General features: G+C 33.5%; 1 protein-coding gene across 2 annotated transcripts in view; it reads right to left on the bottom strand.

Moving 5' to 3' along the window:
• Positions 1-11,753: 11,753 nt before the first annotated feature.
• The window catches only part of LOC143064760 (stimulated by retinoic acid gene 6 protein-like), a 28,903-nt gene continuing 19,185 nt past the window's right edge, over positions 11,754-21,471 (bottom strand). For both annotated transcript variants that reach the window (XM_076237834.1, XM_076237833.1), the window contains exons 13-17: positions 18,801-18,849; positions 17,386-17,503; positions 14,724-14,855; positions 13,218-13,381; positions 11,754-12,188 (exon numbers count right to left, since the gene is read on the bottom strand). In XM_076237834.1, the coding sequence (XP_076093949.1) occupies positions 11,896-12,188; positions 13,218-13,381; positions 14,724-14,855; positions 17,386-17,503; positions 18,801-18,849 (756 nt within the window). In that variant the 3' untranslated portion in view covers positions 11,754-11,895. The remainder of the gene's footprint in view (positions 12,189-13,217; positions 13,382-14,723; positions 14,856-17,385; positions 17,504-18,800; positions 18,850-21,471) is intronic.

Below are 21,471 nucleotides of genomic sequence, written 5' to 3'. Positions count from 1 at the left end.
CTCTTTCATCTTGTAACAGTATTAAAACATTTGACTTTTCTACGCTTTATACAAATATTCCACATTCCAAACTAAAAGACAAATTGAAAGAGTTGGTATTACTTTGCTTCATAAAAAAGAATGGCCAACGTAGATACAAGTATCTTGTCTTAGGGAGGGATAAATCATACTTTGTAAAGAATCACTCTGATTCAAACAAAAAATTCTCTGAAACCGATATTATCAAGATGCTTGATTTCTTGATTGACAACATATTTGTAACGTTCGGAGGACGTGTTTTTCAACAGACTGTCGGCATCCCAATGGGAACAAACTGTACCCCTCTACTTGCCGACTTGTTTCTTTATTATTATGAGGCTGACTTCTTGCAGGAACTTCTTAGGAAGAAAGATAAGAAGTTAGCAATATCCTTTAACTCTAATTTCCGCTGTATAGATGACGTTCTTTTGCTAAACAATTCAAAATTTGGTGACTATGTGGAACGCATCTATCCCATCGAATTGGAGATAAAGGATACTACAGATACAGTTAAGTCATATCTTGACTTACATCTAGAAATTGACAATGAGGGTCGGTTGAAAACAAAACTTTACGACAAAAGAGATGATTTCAGCTTTCCAATTGTGAAGTTTCCATTTCTAAGTAGCAACATTCCAGCAGCACCTGCATACGGGGTATATATCTCCCAATTGATACGATATTCCCGTGCTTGCATTTCCTATCATGATTTTCTTGATAGAGGGTTACTGCTCACAAGGAAGCTATTAAACCAAAAGTTCCAAATGGTGAAGTTGAAATCATCTCTTTGTAAATTTTACGGACGCCATCACGAGTTGGTTGACCGTTATGGAATAACCGTTTCACAAATGATATCGGATATGTTCCTTACGTCGTAACTACAATCCCCTTCCTTTTCATGAATATGACCTACCGAATTAGACTATTTACCGGATTTGTAATCACTTAAGCAACACGACGGGTGCCACATGTGGAGCAGGATCTGCTTACCCTTCCGGAGCACCTGAGATCACCCCTAGTTTTTGGTGGGGTTCGTGTTGTTTATTCTTTAGTTTTCTATGTTGTGTCATGTGTACTATTGTTTTTCTGTTTGTCTTTTTCATTTTTAGCCATGGCGTTGTCAGTTTGTTTTAGATTTATGAGTTTGACTGTCCCTTTGGTATCTTTTGTCCCTCTTTTACACTTTATAGATCCTTTAAATCCCCTTTTCCTTGTGACCCTGTGTTCTCTGATGGCCAACTCTAGCACCATGGAGGCGGCGTTACAATTTGGTGGCAGCGGTGCGATTTAATACTAGAGTGGAGTTGAAAGTTGGAATTGATACAGCTTGGTTGTATTAGGCTGTTATTTTGTAAAATAGTGACGATTCGGATGTAATTTCGTTCAAGCCCCATCTAGACAATAGGGAAGACGATGAAGAAACGCTACCTGAAAATAATTTTGAAAGTTCCCCTGTTAGAATGTCTGAAAGTGAGGGAAAAACGGATAGAATAGTTACAGAGGCGAGAGTGGAAATGAGAAGGTTTTTAGACCAATGTATGTCAGATTTCACTAATAAAATGCAAGAAATGTTATCAAAGTTTAAAACGAGACTTGTCTCAACAATATCAAGTAAACCATCCGAAAATATTAGTAGAGACGTAGTAAGTTCTAGAGAAAGGGATGATATAAGTAATAACAGTAATTCAGTTGATAGCCATAGGTCAAATGGCAACTATGAATTGAGTTGTAAAATAAAACCCCAAGTTTATGACGGTAATGATGATTAAGAAGAGTATTTAACTCAAATTAATTTGTTAGCAGAATTGCACAATTGGAATTCAAAAACAAAAGCTTTGTTATTGGCTAGTAGTTTGTCTGGCGGAGCACGGGCAATTCTTAATGAAATCACGGACGTTGATCGTCATGATTTTGACAGTTTAGTCATGTCTCTTAAGAATAGGGTTGGTTCAGTCAATAGAGCTGAAGTGTTTAGAGCAGAGTTGCAAACACGGGTACGATTTAAAAATGAAAGTCTGCCTGAATTAGCTCAGGCTATTAAGAAACTGACTCATAGGGCTTATCCTGGTACCTCTCCACTGGTTAGGGTTACATTAGCTTTAGATTCTTTTATTGATGCAATACCTGAGACAGAAGTACGTCTCAGATTAAGGGAGGTTGGACCAAAATCAATAAAATAGGCAGAAAATATTGCTGTTAGACTCGAAGCATTACGAGTTGGCGATATACGGAAAGGTCGAAATGTTCGCATTGTCGATATTGAAACCGTTCAAGAGCCTGATCTGAAACGGGAAATAAATGAAATCAAACAAAGTATTGAATCTGATGAGTGAAGTACTTATTATCAAAAATCAAAATGATCAGCAATTCCGAGGAGATAATAATTATAGAGGAAATAAAAATAATTTCAATAGAAATTTTAACAATAGAGGAGCATTTCGTCGTTAGGAAAACGGACAAATGTCCAGTCAGGAGCGAGAATGATTTCTCGACACTATAAATACTATTATTTTAATATTGTGTTGTGCCAGCACGACGGTTGTTCTGTTTCGGCAACTATAGATTTATATATGTAATAAAAAGTTCCTACGCTCGTTTAAGTTGGTGCTAGTGTTTGATTTTGAAGACAGATTTGTTTTGGACAATCATTATACCGAAACAGATCTTAATTATGTCATTTTCCTTGGAGTTCAGTATTTATGTGATTTTACTTTTTTTATATGTATAAATATTATGTTGATTTCCATTCACTAAGGATTGTTTAATAATTAAAGATGATGTTGTCCTTTGTCTCAAAATCAGAAGTCATGCCTCTTACTGTAGAATCTCCGTAGCAGAGATTGTAGAAGTTCCGCTCTAGATATAAATATTGAATAAAGACAAGGCCTGCAGTGGCGCTAAATATTTTGTTGCATTTGTGTAAAACTTATAAACACTTTCGGTGAATATACTGATCTGTAATGGTCACTTCTTGTTTAGAAAATATATATGAATATATATATATATAGAAGGTCAACTGATAATATGGTTAGAAACTCTGGTTATAGGTAGTGCTATATACAATTGTTCAGCACACTAGCAGGATGAAAATTGATTATTACGTTCTTAATCGATGGCCCTGTCAAGAGAATTGTTCTCAAAACTCGTAAATAGAGTAAAGTATAAAAAATAATAATATAAAAGTATATGATGTAGAGTTGAGCTAGATGATGAAAGCTCAATAAATGACAAGACTGTCTTAGTTTTATACTGTTAATGTAGATATGTTGGCCTGGCCAGTCAAATATATACCTTGAAGGTATGATTCTTGAGACTTGAGCAGTAAGAATGTAGTAAATCAGAAGATAATGATAGGTACACAACGAGGCACCTTCCGAAAGAAAGGCTGCGTGTACATGTCATATTTCCCAGATCAGATAGTAATTAAAATTGTGATTGATTGTTCAAAAGAGATAGACAGAGGTTTGACTAATTTATGGTCAGTGTTTATGGAGCAAAGCTTGACAAGAACGGGATTGCTGGAGAAGCATTTTACAAAGTTTGCAAGCCCGAATATAAGTACTTGTATAAAATAGAGAAAAGTCTAGGCGATGTCAAATAATGTCAAAACTGGAAGAATAGTAAAGAATAATCAATTGATAGAAAGAGAAATTTGCTCAAAAGAGATAAACACAAGTGACCACATTATTGGTCGATGTTTATGGAGTAAAGCTTAGTAAAAGCGGGTTTGCTTAAATATCTTTACAATATTTGCAAGCCATAATGTATGATAAGTAAAATAAGAATATGTAATACAAAAAAGGGCTGTAAAGGAAACTAAGGGGAAAAAAGTAATAATTATTTAGGAATCGATAAAAACGACATATTAGTTCAATAGAGATATACACATGAGTGACCTAACTACTGGTCAGTGTTTATGGAGCAAAGAATTATCAAATGAGTTTGTGGAGAAATATTTCACAATGTTTGCAAGCCTGAATATTAGAATAAAAAAAAACCTGAAACCAGAGTTGACAGAAATCAAAGGACAAAAGTTCTGTAAGTGTACGTGGTAAATATGAATGAATTTATTCGTGTAATTCCTTTTGTATGTTCGTCAGCTTAAGAAAAATTATAACAATGAATTGGTTCCGGTTGAATTAAACTTTACAGACGAATTTATTTGGGGACCAAATCATTAAAGGTGGGGGGCAATGCAATGCCGGCATTCCCCTCCTTTTATAGTAAACCTATGTCTGTTTATTATCTTGAAATTATTGAGGATAAACGATAGATGTTAGTGAGATGTCTTATGTTGCAAGTCATGTAAGACTTGTAATTTGTTATTTTGGCTGTTCTTTCCATGATACGACAGATTTGTGTATGTTAGTTTGTTAAGAAGTTTAATTTCACGTCTTGATTCTATATTTTGGCGGTAGTTACCTTATTTGACTATAAACTGACATGAAACTCTTCTAATGATCTACTAATAAATTTAAAGTCAAAACCCATCTTTATTGATGAAGATCAATCCATGTTTACAAACAATATCAACAAAACGGGAATTTCCATTGTGTGATCCATGGTTGCCGATTGGTAAACAAAATGTAACAAGATCTGCCATTGGTCAGTCGAAAGTATAAATACAAAAACAACAACAGAATCGACGGAGTGTTGGGTTTGACAATGAATGGGTAGTGACAAACTTAAATAAAAGCTGAATATGTCTGAGAAATACAGACACGCGTTGAAAGTTAACTTTGTTTTAATTTAAGATTGTCGGTTACCGGTGACGGTGACAGTGCTAATGAAGGTGCACATTAAGAGTTCTGTTGGAAGTTCTGACATGATTAATATGTCATTGAATGTGTTATACTAATTTGTTGTCTTCTTAGTTCTATAATGTAGAAGGGTGTTTTATCCTTTAATTGAGATTATAGAAAGATACAAAATAAGTGACAACCTTGTTACTTGACTGTTGAATTAAACATGTACTAGTTGTGTGTGTCTATGTAAGACCAACCTTAACCGGGGACCTGACCAGAACAGTGACGTACCCTGCAATTCTCTCCGGCGTGGATTATTTTGATATTAATAAAATATGAAACTTTATTTTATTCAGATATTTTATTTCATAACTGAGAATTATATATAAATACAAGTATACATTTTCCCTTTCTGTAACGTGTTTTGGTCCGACGGTTAATAGTGGACGTCGAACCTTACACTTTATAGATCCTTTAAATCCCTTTTCTTTTGTGACCCTGTGTTCATTGGTGGCCGACTTTAGCACCAGGGAGGCGGCGTTACAGTATTGTAGTCCTGTAATATTATGTTGTCATGTTAATGTTATATTTAACATTGCCATTAAGTTCGAGGTTTGGCATGCCACAAAACCAGTTTCAACCTACTATTTTTACTTTAAAATTGTCCTGTACCAAGTCAGGAATATTGCCATTATTATATTATAGTTTGTGTCTGTGTGTGTTACATTTTAAGTTGTGTTTTTGCTGTGCGTTTGTCTTCTCTTATATTTGAGTGTGAATACACATTACTATAAGACGTGAAACGGTACTTGTCTATCCCAAATTTATGTATTTAGTTTTGATGTTATATTTGTTATTCTCGTCGGATTATGTTTAATGCTTAGTCCGTTTCTGTGTGTGTTACATTTTAATGTTTTGTCGTTGTTCTCCTCTGATAATGCGTTTCTCACAGTTTTAGTTTGTTACCCCGATTTTGTTTTTTGTCCATGGCTTTATGAGTTTTGAACAGCGGTATACTACTGTTGCCTTTATTTATGTCGCATAGTAAAATGCTGTTAAATTTAATTATCAATCGAAAATTGATTGTTCTATTCTTACATTGATGATTTCGACAATAAAACAGAAAAAGTCTATTCTAAATATCATAGCACTCAAAATGTAAATGTTCATCTAGATAGAGAGGAAAATGGCGAAGGATATTAAACAAAATACCGGTGTCGACTACACTCCACGACCATTCTGTATTATTATTATTATAAGTATTACATTGTTTTTCATATATCATTAACACAAAAAAAAATCGACCTATATAAATTGTGAACTTTCCATTTCTGTGATCAATATTCCAGCATCATCTGTATACGGAGTATATATCTCCCAATTGATACAATATTCCCGGACTTTTGTTTCCTATCATGATTTCCCTGATAGATGATTACTGCTCACTAGAATGCTATGAAACCAATAGTTCCAATGATGAAGTTGTAATCATCCCTTCGTAAATTTTACGGACGCCATCACGAGTTGGTTGACCGTTATTGAATAACCGTTTCACAGATGATATCGGATATGTTCCTTATCTCGTAACTACAATACCCTTCCCTTTTCACGAATTTGACCTACCGAATTGGACTATTAACCGGATTTGTTATAAAGAAGCTACTCGACGGGTGCCACATGTGGAACAGGATCTGTTTACCCTTCTGGAGCACATGTGATCACCCCCAGTTTTGGTGGGGTTCGTGTGGCTTAGTTTTTAGTTTTCTATGTTGTTTCTTCTGTACTATAATTTTTCTGTTTGACTTTTTATTTTTAGCCATGTCCTTGTCAGTTTATTTTCAATCTACGAGTTTGACTGTCCCTCTGGTATCTCTCGTCCCTCTTTTGTTCTCCCAACTAAGAAAATAAACCAACATGACTGCTACTTGTCAGTCAAAAACTTAGTCTATTGAACAAGGTGTAGTCGAAAAAAAATAAGATTTTATGGTGATACTAATTGCTATGCTTCCCTAAAACAAGGAGATATGTTAGATTGTTAAAATTCCTAAATAAAGATTGAATTGAATTTTCATTTGAAATTTTTAGGTTTCATACATTTAGTTCCATGCAAATTATTGAAAACAATATTACAATTTTCTTACTTCAATTTTGAATCCAATTCGTGCTATTGATAGACATAACTATTCATTTGTTGAACCAGAATGATTTCACAGCTGACGGATGTTTCGTTAACGATTTATATGCCAATAATCAACACACCAATGTCGACATGAACTATTATTAATGCAACTTTTTTTTTAAACACATTAACACCTCGACAAATGTTGCATCCCTTCCAAAAACTTAGGTTATTCGAAAACAATTGTTTTTTTTTCGAGCGCAACAAACAAGTTTAATACAGGAGAAACGCGTGTCTAACTTTTGAATAGTGAGCATGGTATCTCTGATTACTTTTGACCTCTGCATGGGGTAATGCATCTGCTGGTGGACTTTCGTCCCGAGCGTATCAAAAGAACAGTATTAAAACATGATATAGCTGACAGATTTTTTTTTAAGGGATGTTTTCTGTAAATGTTTCATAAATTTAGACAAAAATATAAATCTATAACTATAACGGGTAATTGCTATGGCATCAGACATCACAAAAAGAATCATTTTTCCTGAATATGACTGTTTTGCTGAGTGTGAATTCGCATTGATATAACACGTGTGTCAGTACATTCAACATTTAATGTATTTAGATATGATGTTTTATAATTAGTTCTGATCAGATATTGTTTTATGTTTTATCGTTTGTAGTAATTCTATGTATTATTTTCTATTCGTATGTTACAGTGAATATAATAGATCGCCAAAAGTTCATTTATATGATTTAATTTAAAGCAACTATAAGCACATAATGTATTTGTTTTACACAGTTTGAAGAAAAACCGACTTAGTTTGATGAAACAATAATTACACAATTACAAATGCAATTGTTTTATTGTTATAAAATGCATTAAAATCCATAATTACAAACCTAATCTCGATTTATATCCAATTTTTCGAAATTTACCAGTGATGTCACTTTTTGTGGCGTTGATTTATTTGTATAATGCACCGTTCGAAATTCTATATTGATACGCTGTTTCTGTTTACTGCCCTAAATTAATTTTAGGTATTCGTTGTTATTCTGTGGTTAACATCTCGAAATGTACTGTTAATTGCAATACTCATATAAGAAGACCCTATATCAATACTGAACGAATAACAATGAGACGAAGAACAACGATCAAGAGTTGTTGACGTATTTTCTAAACTATGATAAAAATTAAACTAGAGTTGTCTCTCTTTGTGTGTTGTTAATTGTAATTCACAAATACCAAAATTAAAATACTGTACAGACTTAATGTATATTATACTCATTTGTGTAGAGGTTCCATCCTCTGTATTTCATTTACAACTTATACAAAAACAATCCTTTGAATTAAAAATACATTTTATTACACCAACTTGTATTTACATTTTCATGACTAGAATATACATTTTTACTTTGTGGCATTACTTTGGCTACAGAGTATTCTATAATATTTTGTTGAGGCGCCAGGGTGACTACTGATTACCTATACACAATGGCTATCAGCTGACCTATGTTGACATAGTGTCATAAAACCCCTGGTAGTTAAACACGGTTACACCACCACCTACCATGGGGAGTGACCGGGGAAAACACTCGTATTACCAATGCTCCAGTTATTAGTGCCCCACCTGTTGGCAGGTGTAGGCCTCCCCTCTATAAGATGAGGTGGAGGAGGTCCCAGAGTCACCCATCTGTAGACCCCACCGTTACCACTAACCACATTTTCCAAACCTGCAAGTTTTAGAACTTGTCAGGCCCAGAGCAAGGGCCGAGTGAAATAATCCCCCAATCACTACCAGTCTCCCTGGACCGCCACATGAGGGCCCAAGTCAGCTACCAAATCTGACATGGGTTCTCACCTCCACAAAATTTCATTATTGAATCTTAGGAAAAGTTGATTATGGTGTGCGTAGGAAAGACTCAACCCCACACCCTTGTATATTATTCAAGAAAACCTGATTTCCAGTTTGTGACAAATTAGTTCCATTTGTTCTGTATAAAGACACTTCACTTGCCTTAATGTTCTCATGTAATATAGCTTTACCCCCATTTTCTGTAACAAAGTTTTTGGCCACTAAATTTCTCTTTTTCTGTTCTGTTCTATTATTGCACCCGCATTCAAGGGGGCAACATGCCAGTATCGCACTGTAGCATTAAAGACCATATTATAATAACCTTTTTAAATAAAGCCTGGTAACGTAGGGTAGACCATTTTTACATTTTCAATTAAACCATTCCCTGTCAATTCTAAATCTGTCAAATCATTAGCTCCACAGAGAATAATAATAAAATGAGGAGATGGTAAAAAACAAATATTCTTTTTGCATCCATTAGGGAGTCCAAATCTTAAAGAGACTATAGAGACAATAACAAGTGGAAACAAGAAACTATCGTTATAAACTCGGAACAGTAACTTATCAAGTCCAATTTGGAGATTTAGTATGGAAGAGACATGTTGATCAGATTCGTGAATTCGTACCGCAGGAAAAAAAAAACATACCAAACATACTTGAAATTACCATATCTGATATTGACACTGAATTCATAACAATACCAACATGTAATTCAATTGCGATACCGAAAACTCTGAAAATAACAATGAATCCGAACAAACTAAAATAACTAAAAATAAAACAGTTGAAAATACTGATGATACTATCGTTATGCACCGCACAGAAATAGTAAGAAAGGCACCAGAGAGACTTATTAGAAACATATGACTGTAAATATTTGTGGTTAAGTTAGTGTAGTGATATCACTGTAGGTTTAGGATTTCATAATTGAACATTAAAAATATAGATAGTAAAACTTGTAGTTATTTAGTTCAATTGATTGCAAATTGAATTTATTACTTTCATTCACTAGAGATTAATCTTGTTTATCTTGATCTTCTAAATTAAAAGAGGGAGGATTGTTATGTTAACATTATTCGTTATCACTTTTATAGTTGAATTGACTTATAATTAATACTGACAGTTAGGAATTTATAATCATCAGATTAGCGGATGTGGTGTATTTGTTCTATAATCCTATGATTGCACTGACACACTGTTTGATGTGATGTGTAATAGCCAATATTCACCGTGTATATTTCCCCAAGATAAATTTGGATTCTTTTCTATTTTTAGCCTAAATTGCTCGTCATAGGTGGCCCAGTTTTCTGACCTCGTTGCCGCTAGTCTTATATCGCGCATATATTTTAATAATTCCTGTGCCCGTGTGCTGTATTTCTCAATGTAGACACTCATAAAAACCATGAATGCTGAAGTCCATTCATTTATGGACAAATAAACACTCGACGATCTTTTTTCAATGCAAATTTTCCCCCTTTTTAATTTCAAATCGCCCTCGTCCACCTCTTCCATTGCTTTTCGCGTTCTCAAAAGAGAATGAAGCTCAATAAACTTTCCCTCCCAAATTTTTTTCTTAATTTTAAAAGACACGTGTTCCCCCACTGTGTCATGAATGCTAGATTCTTGTGACGGAGTGAAATCAATGGAATTATTTGCAATTTCAAAGTTTTGGTGTAACGGGTCGTGCCTTAAAGAGGGGAACGCTCGTGCATCCTCCTCCGACTCATTACCTGATGAGAAATCAGTAGTTTCCACCGGTCCTTCTGCCACCACGTGTCCGACCCCTTGTGTTTTTTTTGCAGTTCTTCTCCGTCCAGCTCCGTCCTTCTTTTGTGGGATTTCCTCGTTCTGCATTCTCTGTCAGCCTGTCCTGTTAGCCGTTCTTCTCTTCTTTCCCATGGCCCTGGATGGCGATCCTATGGCATTTCTCTTGTTTGGCATCATTTCTTTTTCTTTTAAATAGTTTAACTTATTTGTGAAACACCTGCTTTCAAGTCGACAGCAAATTAACAAGTGCCCGATACGGGAATTCCAAAATTCTAATTCAAGCTGATACGGAAATTCCAAAATTCTGATTCAAGCTGCGAGCGCCATCTATGGCCATGCCGAATATGGCGATGAGCTACAGACTGCAACACCCACGCACCCACACAAATATTCGATTGAATTAAACCAGATTATTGAAAATATAAAATTTTTATAATCTCTATTATATTACTTATTTTATGTATTTCTCTATAATGAGTGTTCTTGCATTGCACTGCAAACCTGTCATGTAATGTTTCATTTTAGAGGTACATTTAACATTACCCATAAAGCAAAAGGTTGGGCTAGCCAATAAACGAGGTTCAGACTACCATTTTTTCCAAATATGTCCTGTACCAAGTCAGGAATACGGCAGTTGATATATAATTATTCGTATTTTATGTAGGTTGAATTGGCTTTTTTTTTAGTTGCACTTCAGTTATTCTGTTGTTTTTGTCTCAAAGTTGATGTATTTCTCTCGGTTTTAGTTTATAACCCGGATTTGTTTTCTTTCAATCGATTTATGCATTTTTAACTGCACTAAACTACTGTGCCTTTATTTTTTGCATACCATATTTTTTTATCTTAATTTGACTACAAATAATATGAACTTTTTTGTTGAAAAATGAAATCGTGATTACACAGTTCTATTTTAAATATCTTGATGTGTTAATTTGGAATGTGCAATATGTTTACATTAAACTCTAATGTAATTTAAGCTTTCTAACCGAGAGTAACACGTCCACTAAATATATTGATTGAACAATCAAAAATTTATACTTTAGATTGTTTTAAATATATCGTAGCTACTCTCCCTTTAAACCAAGTTCTGTACTAAACAAACTTCCAGATATAACTTTCACATAATAAACAAAAGCTTTAGAGCCAACAGATTAACCGATACATGGACCGATACACGTAATATACAGAAATATATCAATACCCGGAGGTAGTTATGATATAAAAAAATATATATGAATAATAAAAACCACGTTTCCTTAATCAAATTATAACTGTCACTGTATTTTCGTACCAGTTATCATCTTCTTTGTAAGTATTGTTAATAATCCTTGAAATAACGACAATTTCCAAATTCCACTCCTTTATGATTCATTTCCTCAAGATTGTCGTGCAACTACATGGCGATTTCAACTTGATCGATTGAACATTCAGAGTTATGTTTATTATAATAGTGTCTGATCGATGGATTGTTAATAAGGGTGTATAGTTTAGCCCATTTTCGGCAAATTCGTCTATATGTTTGGCTATTTGTTTCGACTTTCCCTTTTTTTGCTTTAACTGGTGTCAATAAAACGTTAGCACATCCTGTTTCTTTGTTGATAACAAGCAATTCGTTGCAAAATACTGACGCAACTGGATTTCTGTGATGAACCTCTACCATCAACATACCAATATAAGTTGAATAGCCTAGGGAAAAAAATTACAGGTTTTATATATCTTATCCTATTAGAACTTTTGGAACATTAGAATTTTATCGGCTTTATTGTCAAACTAAATAATTTGTATTTTGTATTTTGACATTCGCTTTAAGACTTTAAGATACTTACTGCGCCACATCGTATTTGTTCCTGACATTTTCGTCCAGTTGAACAAAAGGGTGTACACGTATGTTTGTATGTACCATCAACGAATATTCCTTCTTTTACATTTAATTCACATTAAGTAGTAATAGCCAATTCTGATTTTAACAAAATAATGTATATACATGAACGTAGGTTTGAATATTTGCTTGTCTTTTTTCAATACTAGTAGTACTGTAAATAATGATTTATGTGAGCTAATTTAGATGAACGGTTTAATTAATGGGCGTTTGCATAATGGCCCTACACAACAGCCTCCGTTGCCATTATTGCCGACCGTGGACAAATATCAGGGTCAATTTGAAAAAACCCTTTTTAGCGCTTTCATTCACCAAATCGCAAATGTGTCATATGTGTCAGGAGAAATTGAATATATATAATTTTACCAAAATTCAATATTTTAAAAAAGTAACTTGTAAAGTAATGTGAGTGAATAATATGTAAATGTAAATAAAATTTAATTTTTGACCTATTCAAAGCAATCTATGGCATACACAATACAAGATTTCATTCTGGATTTCAAAACTCAAAATTAAACAAATTGGTAGACATCATGGAATTTATAATGTAAGTATTAACTTAAAAACTGGGTCAAATAAGGTACATTTGTAAGTCATGATTTTTTGGGAACTTTTAATTTCTTGATGTTTCTTATCCCAAGAAATGTATTTAAATTGATAACAACTGAAAAATCTGTAATGGCCTTGATTATTCATATTGGCCCTGTTGTTTTCGCATTATGCCTGTCTTAATTCCCTGTTAATTGTAATAGTCCAGTTTTGCTTTTGTGATAAAGTGACAGATTCATGCATATTGTATTAAACTGGTTGATAAAATATGATAGTACGTGAATTACCTTTGTCAAACTTCTCAAAACCTTTTGGAAGCATGCATTTATCTATCCTGGCTAGTGATACCAGACCGATTAAAAGACCAATCAAAATTCTATTCAAACAACTGATAAATCCAATGATGACGTGAAAGAAGAACATGAAGAAAGACAATATGTTGAACATTTTCCTACAAATGAATACAAATGAACAAATATTAGATAGATGATAGCGATAGAAAATAGAAAGAGTACAAGTTCATAGTACCAATAAGATAATTCAAACAGACGTTCTTGTATATATTTTTGGCATAAAAAAACGTCAACAAATTTTAAGGTTTGCACCAACCTTTTTCTAATCCTTGAACCGGCCCTGAATTCGTAAATTTCATTAAAAGTACATTTCATAAATATTTAATTAGACTGTAATTTCTAAACATTCATCACAGGAGGTAATTTGTGTTGAAATGAAATAAAAAATAGAGATGATAACATGAAATATAAAGAATGACGAAACTTTTAACTAAATAAGTAGTATCGTATTATGCTGTTAAAAAGGTTAGTATAACAAGGATATTAGTATCTTACTTTAATTCTTGAAATACAACTGTGCAAAATTTCTTTTTTATGGTAAGGATTTTAAAGAAAACACAACCAGTCAAAAAAAAAAAAAAAACCCAACTACAACAGTTTTACAAAAACAGTATATAAGGAGGTAACATTATTGTTTTTTTTTTAAATAGAATAAAGGAAAAAACAGGATCATATTTCAAATTTGTTTTGTCAACACAATAAGAAAGATAAACATACTGTTAAAATGATCATATAAAAAAATAACTAGAGTGACCTTTCCTTTAAATAAATTTCTATATTGTATATTATATATTATATTCTATAGAAAATACCCGATAAAAAGTTTACTATAACGACTAAAAGTATAAATTTTTTGATGAAAAAAACGAAATTATGTATCTGTTTGAATTTTTTAAGAAATCAGCTTTGAGTAATAAAAAGAATACACGTAATTCCATTTAATTCTAACTTTTTAAGCCGACAGATTTGTAGATTTGAAGAAAAAAAACATGACAGTTAAAAATTAATTATTTTGTTCTCGCGAGCACTCACACTAAACATTTTTTTTCCTTTATTCTTTTTATTTTGTTGAACGTTTATACTATATACCAAGAGGAATATTGTGATTTCTTGTAATTTACACACATATTTTCCTAAAAATCATATAATTATCATATAGCTCATAGGAAAAAACAAAATTTTACTGTTTAGAAAAAATACAACACAAAACAGAAATGATCTAAACATATTTGAATAAATGATGATGCTATTTGAATCATTTTAGAGATTTAAAAACTGAAGAAAAAAAAAACATAATCATGTTTGTTTTGTTTATCGTATTGTTTTTTATTGTGTGTTTTGATTGTTCTTCCTATTGCATTATCAGTTCGCGACTTATAAGTTTTATCACTTATTTATTTCAGTTACGAATACATAAAATTAAATAAAAGAAATACTTACAAATTGTCTAATGCAAGAGCTTTCTGAGTTTTTAGTCCTGTAGGCATAACAACAGCAAAGTCTTGTTGAAAGAATTTCCCTGATAAAAACACTTGCAGTTTCTTGAAGCCGAAATTCATCGTCATCAACGGTCTACAAAATGACAAAAGACACAGTAAGTAAAAAGGCATTTTAATTCAATTATTCCCATAACTTTTGGTATGTAATCCTAAATTTTAGATACTGTAGTGCTTGTTTTAAATGTGTGTCAGTTAACTTTGTTGCCAGTAACATCGGATAACATTTTAAAACATGCCGTCGTATAGGTGGGTGTGGCTGAACTTGGTCTTTGCAATTTTAATAAGTTTATATCCGGATAATAGACGAAAACGTGAAAAGTTTAGTAATTCTATCAACAATAAATAAATTTATGGAAAGAAAAACACGACCCAGTTTGGAAGTCAACGTTTTACTATCATTTTATCAGACAGCACAGAAAATCATTGAGAAATATATAAAATTTTAATGAAGGTGCAAGTTATAATTTTAAAAAGTAGAAAAAGAAGCATTGCCTTGACTGTCTTTCGACGCGTTGTTATTGAAAAAATACTTGCCTTTTGATTACTTTATGCTACGAGCTTAGCTGCTATGGAGGATAATAAATATTGTCATCTTAATTTGTTTTTTTTTTCTTATAAAAACGATTAGAAAATTGAATACCTTAAAAAGTAAAATAGCAAAAATTACGAACAGGCATTTTTGTATGTGGAAATTGGTTATTAAGAGTGCATAACAGTAACCAGTAAAGGAAAAATTGGTCACAACTTTTTTTCCCTCATGATAACAGGTTTATAAATTGATTTATCCGACCAAAATAGTTATCGTTCTTATAAAGAGAGACCATTCGAGTAAAGCAGGCAACATGGTAATCCTAAATCGTCGTCACGGTAATTCATCTGATTTAATTAATATCATTCTGTAATAAGTAATTGCAAACGAGGATACTTTTTCGCTTTGATTGGGTTTTATTTTAATAATTTTTCTCACTACAGCCAAAAGAAAATCTCTCAATGGAAATGGCAAGTTTCATTCGTCTTGTCTCCTTACATGTATGGAGTTTAAAAATCCTTGTTGACATACGTTTGGATTTGTGTAGATTGTTTTTCTTCTTTTATCAACCATTTGATTAGATATTGATCTAAACCTGATATATATGTTCAATACCAAATTAAGCAAGTATCTTTAGATTCTAAATAACTTTTGAATGTACATCAAAAATTAGAAACAACACCTCAAATGCACCTTCGTTTGAGTTTGTTATTTTTGTTATTAACTTTTTTGTCATGCCTTTTTAGCACGAGAATAAATTGGAAATTAATAAAACGGTCAAGTTAAGTAGTCGTGTATTGATCGGGGTTAAAGATCTAAAGATTTGGACTTCCACATGCACATAATGTTTAGTTTGGTAAAGGACAACAATCATCTTACAATAGGCTATCAATGGACCCCGCAAAGATTTTTTACATGGTTTCTTGAAATATATTTTCCCCTATCTAAGACTCAATTCCACCATTCCAACGAACGCATTTAAACATCCAACATAGTCAGACTACTATGCGGGGGGAGTTGTATCCCCGAAACGGAAAAACTATAAACTGTTTCCTTTACCTGATCTACCATCCTGGCTACAAAGAATATGAAATATTCATTGATCACAATTTTTAACTTTCGATACAATCGTCATAGCCACATATTATTTTCATTTACCTGTGTATTTTATGACGTAATTTATTTTCAAAGTTGATGTTTTCTAATATTGCTTAACATTTCACAGCGATTGTATCAGGGTTTTTATACTTTCACTCAAACTATTCATCCCTTATTTTTATTAACTATGTATTTACATTGTATCAATGATAAGGTTTATTCGTTCATTGTGTATTTATTTGTGTTTGATTGAGTTAGCCATTCCAATAGACAACTTTCGAGTTCGATGCATTTCCGTCAAAAACTATGGTTTTAGTGAACATCATTGTTGCGTTTAGGGGCATCGTCACTTCCGTTCTAATGTTGAGCGAGTGGTTGGAAAACTATAATACTTTATTGCACGTATTAATCGGCAAATTAAATTCTCATAATTGACAATAAGCACTGCTGTCATTAAGAAATTGTGATTAAGTACTTACAAAACAAACATAATTTTTAGTTGATCCTGCTCAATGACGACCACTAAGACGCTTGATGAAGTTTATAGTGCAGGCATACAGGCGATCACCTCTATCTGGTTAATGACGTCATAAAGGCGCGCATAATTGACGAGTTTTTTCCGGTGACGAATCAACTCGAAAGTGGTCTATTGATATGTTATAGTACGTCTTTCTATGTTGTGATGTAATAATATTGTTCCAGTAAAGGTAGAAGGTTTGGTATCATTAAAACGTTTAATCCTGCTGCAATTGTGTGCACCTGTCCTAAGTCAGGAATCTGATTTTCAGTAGTTGTCGTCTGTTTATGTGGTTCATAAGAGTTTCTCGTTTCTCGTTTTTTATATATATAAGATCGTTGGTTTTCCCGTTTGAATGGTTTTACACTAGTAATTTTCATTGACACTCATACCACATCTTCCAATATCTTTGATAAAAAGGGAAAAAATTGAAACTTATTCATACCAATTTTTACTCACAGAATAACAAGAACTGGCTCAAAAAATAAAAATGGAACCTTTCCAGCTAAAGGCAAAATTATAATGTAGGAAATCATAAAGCATACTACCCATAACATCAGTATTATCAATATGTAACCTGAAATAAAATAAAAAGTTTTGTTATCGACTTCTAGGAGTCGAGATTAAGAATTGAACGATGGACAGTTAGTGCGTGAATTTTTCTTGCTACCTGATTGGAAGATATTACAAGACGTGAATAATCAAAGTTTATTGATTGGTTAGGACAATCCAAACCTAGTAAATGTCCTTCAATCCCGTAGAGTCGGATTTGGCCTCTCTAATTTAGCAATTAGATTTTGCCTGGTCATTAATCATGCATATTCATGATATTGGTACACAAGTAACTTTTATCTATAAATAGTCGAATCTTCTGGAGTTTCGTGAACAACAACGTTAAACGATACATACTACTTCATAACGTGTGTGGTAAAATTTGTTGATTGATGCACGTGGCTATTCTAGTAAATGAATTAATCTACAAAGCGAAAGCACTTTCCATTTTCATCAGCTAATAGTCGACTAGCCCTTTTTGAAAGGCTATTACTTGTTTTAATATGTACTTAAAAGAGAGAGGTTTAGCGCTATAACACCAGGTTCAATCCACCATTTTGTACATTTAAAAATGTCTGTATCAAGTCAGGAAAATGACAGTTGTTGTCCATTCGTTTGATGTGCTTAATCATTTGATCTTGCCATTTGATTTGGGACTTTCCGTTTAGAATTTTTTCACGGAGTTCAGTATTTTTGTGATTTTTATTTTTCATATATGGCATATCATGTGCTCGTTTAATATTTGTTATGTTATGTGGAAAGTGTTTGAAAAGACTTTGCTTGTTGCACAAAAATAATAATTTTTTACTAAATATGGTTTGAACTTAAATAAGAGTGGACCTAAGATAAATTACATTCTCACGCTGCTACATTGTTGATTATCACTGAGTATTATGTTAAAGTATGACGTCACGGTTCATATACAATAAAATTTAGAGTTTAAATGGGAATGTGTGAAAGAGTTAACAACACGACCAAAGAGCAGAAAACAGTTTTTCACAGTGTTTATCCAAGATCATAGAGCTGACATAGAGTCAGACTGGCTTGTTAAATTTCGATATCTGATATCTCGATTAGGAACTATTGAAATACCCAACATACAACGAAAATAACACTGTAACGCATATGTTACATGAGCGTCAGAGGATATCAGATGGACATTACAACTCTTAAATCGATAATAGACCGGCAACGCCATGGCTAAAATGTTCCATTCCAGGGGTGTCAGACATGCAGTTTGTAAGTTTGATGGTTTTGCTGCTTTATATGATGCTGTTAAACGTATTTCGCTTTGACTATATTTCATTATTACGTTTACTTACACCATATAAGGAATGCAATTTGTGCCCCAGAATATCGTAAACTTGAGGCCTACAAAGAAAAAAAATATAATTAAGAATATGAAATCCGATGTGTTTTAAACACAATAGACAGTTAAGTTCTTTTTATCAATCCCAATAACGTTTAAAGCACAGCCCATATATTGTAACTAGTAAATCAATTAGATTTTAACGATAGAAATATATCTATTACTGAAAAATTGTTACACCACGATTTTGATATCACAAACTAGTCAAACATTTACTGCATTTTATCATCGGTACAAGGACATCAATTTTAAATATAAATCATCTACTTTCAGGTATTTCGCAACCTATCTTTAAAGGTTATATTCTTTACAAAGCACAAAATTGACATATTGATTCACTTATTTCTTTGCATCAAAAAGACAAATGTATTCTAAAACCAGTTGTTGGCATGATACGGGTTATGATCTTCTCATGCATTTTATGATGGTATGATATTAAAATTCTAACGAGAGGAATTGTGTTTAATATTCATATGATAAAGACATAATCTTTCAATCAGTTGAATTGAGGTCTAAAGCTGGCATGTCAGTAACTGCTAGTAGTCCTTGGTTAATTTATGTATCATTGTCATTTAGTTTTGTTTCTTTTGCTACCTATTCTGACATCGGACTCGGACTTCTTTTAAGCTGAGTTTTACTGTGCGCATTGTAGTGTGTTTTTTTAACATTGGCTAGAGGAAAAGGGGGAGGATTGAGATCTTAAACAAAACATGTTTAACACCGCCGCATCTTTTGCACCTGTCTCAAGTGCACGTCGGTTGTTTCATTGTTTTCCTCTTAAAGTAGGTGTGTTTTCCGGGGTTTGAGTTTGAAACCTGGTTTGGTTTTCTCTCCATAGATTTATGACTTTTGAACAGCGGTATACCACTGTTGCTTTTATAGTCAATAATGAGAAATCACATACAGTAAAGTCCGATAAAAAAGGCACCGACATGGCAAAATATGAAACAATTTAAATGATAAAGCAAACAACCTAGTTAAAGCCCCAGTCCCACTAGACCACGATCGCACCACGATCACCGCGATCTTAATTAATTTCAGATCGTGTTGAGGTCGCGGTATGAGCGGCATGAAAATGTAAATTTTCGTTGCTTTCACGATGCTAAGTTACGTCCTCATTACGCTTCTACAACGATCCCGCTACGATTATAACACGTTCTCACCGCGCTTATTCTGCGACCTTACTACGCTTATCAAGATCTTTCTACGCTCATCACGTTCTCACTACGACCATACCACGAGTTATCCGATTGCAACACGATATTACCACGCTTCTACTGCGATTATAGCACGTTCAAACCGCGGTTTTACTACGCTCTCACTAATAACGTCAACATCGTGTTCCATATCAATACAGTATCATTCCTTCAGTTCTATTTCTGATTGAAACGTAGATTTCTCGAGAAAAAAAATACAGTCATGCCACCAAAATCTACTAGAACACGTGGGTGTGGTGTTAGGGTTGATGTAGAGGTGGATGGAGCTCTGATAGTAACGAAACTTGATCAAGTAGAGATGTCGGACCGACCAATCCGACCTAAATTACAACCTATTGCTGGTCCATAAAGCTGAAATGACGACATTTTAGTGAACGATAGCAGATATGAAACAGATGTGTCAATAGATATAGGAAGATGTGGTATGAGTGCCAATGAGACAACTCTCAATCCAAGTAACAATTTTTTAAAGTAACAATTATAGGCCAAGATACTGCCTTCAACACGGAGCCTTGGCTTACACCGAACAGCAAGACATAAAAGGCCCAAAACATTACTAGTGTAAAACTATTCAAACGGGAAAACCAGCGGTCTAATCTATATGAAAACAAGAAGCATGGTTGAGCCGTTAGAGAAAATTGACAAGAAGTCCCAATTACATACAAACAAACAAAACCTGGAGAGAATTAATATATTTTATTGGAAAATGACAATGAGAATAATGGTCTTAGTATGAACGTAGTCAGAACGTAAGAAGAGCGTGATGAGGACGGCAAGGGCGTGCTAGAATCGTACTATGGTCGTGAACACCGTGGTATAGTCGTAGTGGAAGCGTAGTTTGGTCGCGGTGAGAACGTGATGATCGTAGTGAGGTCGTAATAACGTCGCAATGAGATTGTAGCGCAGTTTCTCCGAATAGAATCACACTTTCGCTACGCTCTCACTACGATGGTACAGCGACCTTTGCGATCTTACTACGATCTTAGTGCGCTCTCACTACGCTTCTACTACGACCTGATTTCGCCACGACCGCACCACGATTGTTTTGAACATGTTCAAAGTTTGCCACGCTCATCACGATCTTGAAGACCTCACCACGACCGTGATACGACCTTACTGCGATCTACATGATCGTACTACGATCATCAAAATTTGCATTTTTTTCACAGATCGTAGTGCGATCGTGGCCTAGTGGGACTGGGGTATTATAACAAAACATTACGAATAAACGAAAAACTAACATGACATGACATTTACAACCACAAGCACTAAACTATTTGTTTCAGTTTTGGACCGGCACATAGTAATGCACATAATAATGTTCAAAATGATTTTAAGCTCTCAAACCTCCAATTAATCTATAACACAATTGTAACAGCACATCATAAGAATGACTTTTTCCAGGCA

Source organism: Mytilus galloprovincialis, chromosome 2 (genome assembly GCF_965363235.1).
Source record: "Mytilus galloprovincialis chromosome 2, xbMytGall1.hap1.1, whole genome shotgun sequence".
In the NCBI taxonomy this organism is placed as follows: Eukaryota; Metazoa; Mollusca; class Bivalvia; order Mytilida; family Mytilidae; genus Mytilus; species Mytilus galloprovincialis.
This window is presented reverse-complemented; position numbering and strand designations above follow the sequence as displayed.